At 39.1% G+C, this 10000-nt stretch overlaps 1 protein-coding gene across 1 annotated transcript in view; it reads left to right on the top strand.

Annotated features, from left to right (window-relative positions):
- LOC119579867 (G-protein coupled receptor GRL101-like) overlaps positions 1 to 10000 on the top strand; it is a 57323-nt gene that overhangs the window by 28595 nt on the left and 18728 nt on the right. The window contains exons 9-10 of the mRNA XM_037927717.1: positions 2148 to 2261; positions 6462 to 6599. Of these exons, the coding sequence (XP_037783645.1) occupies positions 2148 to 2261; positions 6462 to 6599 (252 nt within the window). The remainder of the gene's footprint in view (positions 1 to 2147; positions 2262 to 6461; positions 6600 to 10000) is intronic.

The raw sequence follows: 10000 nt of genomic DNA, 5'->3' as shown, positions 1-10000 counted from the left end.
GACATTGTTATCATTCTTATTGATATGATTATTAAATTGTTAATAAAATATTAATAACATCAAAGACACTAAAATAATAGAAAGGAAAGGGGTAAACAGATGAGATAGGTAAGACAAAGAGCTGACTCCTTGGTGACTAAGCACATGCAGAGCCATCTATGTGTAGAGACAATAGATAAACTTTTATTACAGTGGGCTTGGCATTGTAGTCTTGCCACCCGCTGACATTGGGTTTAATATACAGTATGTTGTATATGGAAAACAGGATAGCTTGAACTATTTATATGATGTGAAATATATAGATATGCTTCATGATGTAAAATGTTATTAGTACATTATAAATCCGAAAATATTGTGAAATAAGATGCGTAATGTAGAATAGAACAGTTATTAGTTTTTTAAATGTGCACAATGGAAATACAATATAGAGAGGAAATGGGGATTGTGCAGTATAAAACAATGTTTTATTTATTCTAGTATGTGGTGTAAGAGGAAAATCGTGTTGAAACTCGAAAACAATGGACATATCTGTGTTCTGTAATCCTTTGAAGAAAAAAAAAATCTCATTATTATTGTTATTGCTACTGCTGCTGCTATTATTATTATTATTGTTATCGTACTTGTTATCATTAATATTAGAAAAAAATAGTTGTAGCAGTAGTCATATTCATAGTAGTAGTAGTATAGTAATAGTAGCAGCATAAACATAATCATTATTATTGTTATTACTTTCTATTATTATTACTATTATTTTCTATTATCATTACTGTTATCATTCTGATTGTTACTTTTACTTTATCATAATCGTATTTTTTGTTTTTGTTATAACTAGACTTTTTATTATTATCGATATTAGAATTGTTATTATTATGATCATCTTTGTTATCAAGGTATCTTTACACAGGTAATACCACTCCACCTTGATGAAAATCCTAATTGGCAACTGTCGACCTAAGCCTGCCTCATCACCTTTAATACAAATAATCAGTATCTTTATTTTATTCTTGGTTTTGCTTTTGATGTATATATATATATTTTTTAAACATTGTTATTACTGAACTATTTTCAAATAAAATGCAATGAATAACACATACCATAAAATATGCCACAAATTGTTGGGGTATGAAATGGGGCGGAGGTAATGACGTCACCACGTTCAGCCAATAGAAATGCGCTGTGAGATATCAGATATAGCTAGATGCATAATTATTTTTTATAATTTCCCTCTATTATTAATGATAACTAAGGGTTCCTTGCCATTAACAGCCGTCAGAAAACTCTTGCGAAAAAGTTAGTTTCATTTTTGGGTTCAACAGGTTATATGGAAGTGGAGCTGCCTGGTTATATGTACCTTGATTATATTGTTGTTATTATTGTCAACATCATTTTTCTTTTACTTGTATTACTATTATTGCTATTACCATCATTATCGTAGTTATTATTATCATTATCATTACTTCTGTTATTATTATATTTATATTTATTATCATCATTTATGAAATAATGATTAATATCATTATCATTATTAGTGTCATTACTATTACTATTATTATTATTATTGTTATTATTATTATCATTATTATTATCTTCATTGTTTTTATAATAATGATTATTGATATCACTGTTATTGCCAATATTATCATAATTATTGTCATCATCAAAACCGTCATTTTCATAGTTATTATTATTAATACTATTATAAATATTATTGTCATTATTATTATCATCGTCATCAATATTAATTTAATAATTATTATCATTAATATTATTTTTTATCAAGATTATAGTCATTATTAACATTATCATCATTACTTTTAGAGTTATTACTATTGATATTATTATTATTATTGTCATTACCATCACAATCATCACCATCATCGTCATAATCATCATCACATCACATCACCATCACCATCACCATCACCACCACCACCACCACCACCACCACCACCATTAGCATTGTTATTATCATCGTCATCATCATCATCATCATCTTTAGCATTATTATAATAATAATTATCATTATCGTCACCACCACCTCCACCACCACCACCACACGTACTTTTACCCCAACAATTCACTCTTTCACGACACCCACCAAAACAACGTAACCCATTTCGTTCACATTTCCCCCGACCTTTTCACAGACGACCATCCATGTGCCGAGGGTTATCGACGCTGCCAGACAGGACAGTGCCTTCAGGAGGAGCTCTGGTGTGACCATTTCCCCGACTGTTTCGACCACTCTGATGAAAAGAGCTGTGAGTGTGTGTTGACGTTAAGGTATTGGAGTTTGTGTACGGCGGTTTTCGGTGGAGAGTTTTGGGTGTATGGTCAGGTAAAGAAGAGATTTTTTTTTTTAATGTATATATATATATCATCCATCCATCCATTTATCCACCCACTCATCCATCCACCCATCCATCCTTCCATCCGTCCATCCATCCATCCATCCATCCTTCGATTTATCCACCCAACCATCCATCCATCCATCCATCCTTCCTTCCTTCCTTCCTTCCTTCCTTCCTTCCTTCCTTCCTTCCATCCATCCATCCATCCATCCATCCATCCATCCACCCACCCACCCACCCACCCACCCACCATCCATCCATCCATCCATCCATATATCCATATCCGTACCATTACCGGTGCGGTGTTTGACGAACTACTTGGCACTATGTTGACATCATGTAGTTGAGTAGGTCTTTGTACTTTATATTCCTTTGTTTAATCATGCTCATGGATATAATAAATAGTCATTCATTACCTTCTATCGTGTTTTTAACAGCCATTTTGAATCTGTCCTTAAAGCAACTTAGAATAACTTTGATCCACGCAAGCACTTTAATCTTGTTAATTAAGCCTTTACCTTTGTTTACCTGGTGCAACTTTGCAGAGGAGTCATTAAGTTATATAAATATACATGAAAGAGAATCAAGTATATAAAGGAGGATTAAATCACTTAAAAAATAATAATAAATAAAATAAAATGATAAGGATGATGATGATGATAGTGATGGTGATGATGATAATAACAACAATAATGAAAGACAGTAACTATGATGGTAATATTGGAAATAATGAAGTAGATAATGTTAATAATCATAATGATTATTATGACTAGTAATCATCATCATCATCTTCATCATCTTTATCATATTTATCATCATATTTATAACGTCGTTGATGACAATCAGATCCGGCCTCTGATCTGTGAAGTCCCACAGATAACAAATATCATTTTCTAAAACACTCTCTATCTCGTGTTCATGTCACTTACCATCCATATGAATCTAATATTTCCTGCCCTGCGTTCCGTTGGGTATTTCGTAGCTCCACTAAGCGCACAATTTCAACGAACTGTCTGTAGCAAGAAGTGATACGCCTAGCAAACGACGCGTATATTGTTTACCAACACAACTAATGTAGAATTCCAGGAAATATTTTTCGGTGTGGATTCTTTCATATGAACTTTTTGTATCAGTGGAAATGAATATGATATACAAAGATAAAAAGATGACTGTTATAAATACTAGCATAAATAAAAGCCATAGTAAATTTGTCTAAACACAAAATATGAAACACAAAATGCTCGTGTGTCAATGTTTACATTTGATCACCACCTTAGCGCTACAGACCGTTCCGTTCGAGCGTATTCTTTGTTGCGCACAAAAGTATTCCGTATTTTCCAACGGATCGCAAGGCTGAAGACGTCTCAATAAATCGCATTCTCTACCTAGTTGTGTTGTTTATGTAGTTTTTGGAACATTTTGACTGCATTCGCTAACAAGGTTGTTGATTGCTTCGTCAACCTCAACACGCATGCTACGTTTACTACTTTCCTGTTACTTATCGATCATGGCTTTAACGAAATTCGTCGCAGTGGTTTGAACTTGGTCTGCTAAAATAAGAGTTTCTCTCGCTTAATGCCCACCATTTCGAAACCTTATCCTTAGAACTTCCTCTGTTTAGCGAATAAACTACCCTTGTAGAATTTTTTTTTTCTTTTCTTTTCTTTTCTTTTCTTTCTTTCTATCCAAGGTCATATTCTTTTCCCCCGTCTCTTGAACTTCATTGTCTAAGATATTTAGCTGCAGTCAGTCAGTAGCTTTACGTAGGTCTGTAGCCCCAGTAGGTGATATGCGTATTCTCTCTTTTGATACTGAGAAACGCCCCTTTTCGCATTCTTAACGTGAGAAGGACAACCGGCCTACATTACTCGTTGTAGGAAAACCTTAGTGCATTGTTTATTAACCTCCTACTGCGTCTGCCTCGTTCAGGCTTCACCAAACTTTTTAGACCACTGACTTTCATGGCACCCTTGATTTCTCATCGACCCCCAGACATGTACAGAAGCTGAATATTAATAATAATAAAGTTGATGTGCCCGTTTTCATATACATTAGTGAGGGGAACTGCATATCAAACCAGCGAAACGGTTGTTCTGTATCTCCTCCCTCTGTGAATATCTCTCATGAATTAAAGGAAAAACTGTTTGCTGTTATTGTGGACAAATCCCAAGCAATGTACATGCATATGATGTTGGAATTCAACATAAAGGTGTTCACACTTATTGAAATACGTAAAGACACATCATGATAAATGAATATGTCGCATGAAATACTGGGAAGTTAAGAAAAGGGGAACGTCCTTTAGCTGTCATTTGGTGCAAGTGTCATAACTGTGTCACCCAACTCCCTTTTAATAAGTTTAAGATAAGATAAATAGATAATGTAAAAAAAAAGGAATTATATATATATATATATATATATATATATATATATATATATATATATATATATATATATATATATATATTAGAAACGTATCAGCAGTTTAAGATAAATAGACAATGTAAAAAAAAAAAAAGTTATATACATATATAGATTAGAAACGTATCAGCAGTTTATAGTTCACGTATTTTTTATATCATAATCATGACCATCATCACCATCATCATCATAATCATCATAATAATCATCACCATCCCCATTCCCATCATCATGTTCATCATTGCCATCATTATCATCATCGTCAATATCACCATCATCATTTCCCTCATCATTATCATCATTTTCGTCATTGCCACCATTATCATCACCGTCATCATCATCATCGTCATTATCATCATCGTCATTATCATCGTCATCATCATCGTCATCGTCACATCATTATCATCACATCATCATCATCATCATCATCATTCATGTATTTATCATTATTATTTATTTATTTATCTCCTTATTTATTCCCTTATTTATCCTCATTTATTCGTTTATTTATCTCCTTATCTACTTGTTTATCTCCTTACTTATTTGCTTATTTATCTCCTTATTTATTTGTTTGTTCATTTCCTTATTTATCTGTTTATCCATCTCCTTATTTATTTGTTTATTAATTTCCTTATCTGTTTATCCATCTCCTTATTTATTTGTTTATTAATTTCCTTATTTATTTATTCATCTCATTTATTTGTTTATTCGTCTCCTTATTTATTTGTTTATTCTTTTCCTTATTTATTTATCTCTTTATCTATTTGTTATTCACTAATTTTCTTGTTTATCTGTAATTTTATTTCTAATATTTTCACCAGATATTTTTTTTTTCCTCCATTTTTTTCTCATTTACTTATTAACTGATTTACTTATATTACTTAAATTTGATTACTTACACGATTACTTGTATTTAGTCTACTTGTTTCTTTGTTTATCTACTTGTTTTTTGTTTATTTACTTGTTTCTTTTTTATTTATTTGTTTCTTTTTTATACTTGTTTCTTAGTTTATTTACTTGTTTCTTTTATTTCCTTGTTTCTTTGCTTATTTCCTTGTGTCTTTGTTTATTTACTTGTTTCTTTTTATTTACTTGTTTCTTTTTTTATTTACTTGTTTCTTTGTTTTTTACTTGTTTCTTTGTTTATCTTTTTTTTTCTTTTTCTCTCTCACCAGGTAACTGACGTAATTTCACGCAGGAAAAGTTAGCATATTTAACAATCTATTCAATTATCTAATTATCTATTTAGTCATCTATTCATTATCTATTTAATTATCTATTTATTTGTCTACTTAATCATCTTTTTAATTATCTATTTGATTATCTGTCAAATTATCTATTAAGTTACCTAATTGATTATATATTTAATTATCTACTTATCCATTTAACGCTTCCTCCCACCAGGTCATTGGCGCAACTGCACAGTTAATGATCTATTGAACTATCTATCGAATTACCTTTTTAATTATCTATTTAATTACTTTATTAATTATGTATTTCTATCCAGTTAACTATCTATTCAACTCTCTATGTAATTACCTTATTATCTATTTCCATCCAGTTAATCATCTTATCAACCCTTTACCTAATTCCCTTATCCATTTCCCTCCAGTTAATCATCTGTTCAACTCTACCTAATTTCCTTATTAATTATCCGTTTCTCTCCGTCCATCGCTCTCTCCCCACCAGGCCATTGGCGCAACTGCACGGAGTCGGAGTTCGCGTGCGCCGACGGACGCCAGTGCATTCCCAAGTCGAAGCGATGCCACTTGTCTGAGATTCGGGCGGAGAACTGCGCCGACCAGTCACATTTTCTCAATTGCAGTAGTAGGTATTTAAGGGACAGGGGTGGGGTGGGGTGCTGTTTTTGGTTGGGGAAGGAAGGATGGGGGTGGGGGGGGTTTGGTTGTGGGTTGGCTGGTTTGGTGGTTGGTTGGTTGTGTGTGTGTGTGTTTGTTTGTGTGTTTGTGTGTGTTTTGTGTGTGTGTGTGTGTGTGTGTTACTGTCGTTCGTATCGTCTTTTTTCTGTCTCTTTTTTATTTTATTTTTAATTTTTTATTATTATTATTATTATTTTAATTCTCAGGAGGTTCGGTGAGATCGGTTTGCGTTTGTGTGTGTGTTTGTCTCTGTTTAAATGTGTCCCAGTTTGCTTGTTTGTGTGTGTCTGCCTCTGTTTGTATTTTTGTTGATCAGATTATGTTTGCGTATATGTCTGTCTACCTCCGTTTGTTTATGTTTGTGTATGCATATCTGTTATGTAATACCTTCTGTTTCTGTTTGTCTCTATGCCACATGTCTGTGTGTCTTATATATCATCATCATCATCAAGGGGCTAACGCCGACGGGGGCGCATGGCCGCATCCACCCTTCGCTTCCAGCCACGAGGATCCCTCGAGGCGAGTCTCCAGGCAGGCACACGGCCCATCTCTAGTTCCTCACGACAGGTCTCGTCGAGCTGCCCAAGCCATGATCTCCTAGGACGTCCCACAGGTCTCCTCCACCCAGGGTTGTCTCGCAGAGAGACAACCTGGTGGGCAGGGTCGTCCATAGGGAGGCGAGCTAGGTGGCCATATAGCCTGAGTTGGCGATCCCGGATTATGCAAGTAACAGGTCCCATGCCAGTCTCACGGTGTAACCGCCGGTTGGACACGTGGTCCTGCCAACTGTACCCCATGATCCGGCGAAGGGACTTGTTACAAAAGGCATCAAGGCGAGACTCCAAGGCACTGGATAGCGTCCAGGTTTCACTTCCATAGAGCAAAACTGGAAGTATCAAGGCCCTGAAGACACGCAGCTTGGTCCTTCTGCATAGGTACCGACATCTCCAAACGCTCTTGATGATCGAGTTCATGGCTCCTGTTGCCAGACCAATCCGTCTACTGACTTCCTGGTCTGACAACCCAGAGATATGGACTACGCTACCAAGGTATGTAAAACTTTCTGTGACTTCAACGTCCTCGCCGCAAGCATGGATCGACTGAAACGGGTTCCCCTAACAGGCCCCCAAAGTCCTGAATCTTGGTCTTGGTCCAGGAGACCTCTAGGCCTAGGGGCTTCGCCTCATTGCTAAATGCATCAAGAGCCGCCACAAGTGACTCCAAGGACTCAGATAGGATGGCAACATCGTCGGCAAAGTCAAGGTCCGAGACCTTAATATTGCCTAGTGTTGCTCCGCACTGACTTTGGCTAGTAGCTCTGCCCATTATCCAGTCCATACAAGTGTTGAAAAGTGTGGGTGCAAGGACACAGCCTTGCCTCACCCCTGAATTAACAGGGAAGAAGTTCGACATACCCCCACCACACTTTACAGCACTTTCAGTACCAGTATAGAGGCTTGCTATCAGGCCAATAATCTGTGTCGGAATTCCCCTGAGCCTCAGGATCTCCCATAGCGATTCCCGATGCACCGAGTCAAACGCCTTCTTGAGGTCGATGTAGGCTGCAAGCAACCCACGACCAAACTCACGACGGCGTTCCACAATTACTCGAAGCGCTAGTATACGGTCTATTGTGGACTTGCCAGGAGTAAATCCAGACTGCTCCGGTCTCTGGTGCCTCAGTAGGTGGTTGCGGATCCATTTCAGAAGAATGTGAGCGAGAACCTTGCCTGGTATGCTGAGCAGTGTAATGCCACGGTAGTTGCTACAGTCCCATCGATCCCCTTTCCCCTTCCAGAGAGGGATGACCACGCCCCTCAGCAGGTCAGGGGGAATGGTACCAGACTGCCAAATGGCAGTCAGGACTGTATGCAGGCCCCGAGCCATAGGTTCACCCCCAGCCTTTAGCAGTTCAGCAGGGATATCACATATGCCTGCAGCTTTCCCACTCTTCAGCTTGGAGATCGCCAGCCTAACCTCTGTTAGGGTAGGAGGTTCCTCGCTGATGGGTGGGTCCGGCACAGGCACTGAGACATCGCTTGCATCCAAGCTAACTGTTGGAGGATCCACCTGGTACAACTGTTCAAAATACTCAGCCCAACGTTCACGAACCCCAACATGATCTGAGATGATCCGTCCATCCGCTGATCGGACTGCAGTCATCTGTGAGGAGGGCTTAGGGTTCAGTTTTCTCAGGGCTTGGTAGGCAGGGCGAAGGTCATTTACCAAGAAATGGCCTTCGACCTCCTCAGCAAGATTCCTGATGAACTGTTCCTTGTCCCTTCTCAGCAGTGTCCGAGCCCTACGCACCATGGAACGACGCAAGACTTGATTCCCATTCAGCCGAGCCTTGCGACACACTTCAGTGGCCTCTAATGTCTCCAGGGAGATGGTATTCTGCCTTGTCCTTGGGCGTACGCCAATGGACTCCTGAGCTGCTTCGAGTGTTACGCGCTTGAAGGACTCCCACAGAGCAACTGGATCCGTCAGGTTGCTGGTTTCTGAGAATCGGTCAGAGACTGCCGTGGCGAACCCACGGGCACACTCCTCCTCCCTTAGTCTGTCCAAGTGAAACACCTTAGGGTGGCCACTGGAGGGACGGGGAGTTTTGAAGTGGACCCGCAGGGTAGCCACAAGCAGCCTATGGTCGGTGCCACAGAACTCAGCACTCCGGTAAACCCTGCAGTTCTGGAGGATCCTCCATCGCGTGCTGACAAGAATGTGGTCGATCTCCTTGGCCACTGTACCCGTATCGCTGTACCAAGTCCAGCGATGCGAGTTGGAGCGCTGGTACCAGGAGCCAGAGATCCTCATTTTCTGGGACCTAGCAAAGTCCCGGAGAAGGAGGCTATTCTCGCTGCTGGGATCAGCTCCCGAGCCATGGGGGCCGACAGACATCTCGTAGCCAGCTCGGTCACAGCCGGATACCGCATTGAAGTCGCCCAGGACAATGCGAATGTCTCGCCGGGGGCAATCGTCTGCCACAGATGCGAGTTTGGCGTAGAACGCCTCTTTCACATCGGTTTTATGTACATCGGTAGGAGCGTATACAGCAATAAGAGACATGAAGCCAAAAGCATGCTTCAGTCTCAATGCCATGATACGCTCATCAACCGGTGTCACCTCGACTACCGCAGGCTGAAGTCGACTGGAGATGGCTATGGCTACACCCTGGAGGTGGTGACCATCGCTGCGGCCCGACCAGTAGTAGGTGTAACCACCCACACTGATCGTGCCGCTACCAGGTCTTCTCACCTCTGAGAGGGCAGCCACCTCAACTCCCAGTCGCTTCAATTCCCGCGATAGCAGAGGTAACCGCTCATCCTGCCGCAAGGACCGGATGTTCCA

This window comes from Penaeus monodon, chromosome 13 (assembly GCF_015228065.2).
Source record: "Penaeus monodon isolate SGIC_2016 chromosome 13, NSTDA_Pmon_1, whole genome shotgun sequence".
NCBI classification, from domain to species: domain Eukaryota; kingdom Metazoa; phylum Arthropoda; class Malacostraca; order Decapoda; family Penaeidae; genus Penaeus; species Penaeus monodon.
Note: the sequence above shows the minus strand (reverse complement) of the source record. Positions and strands in the feature narration are given on the sequence as shown.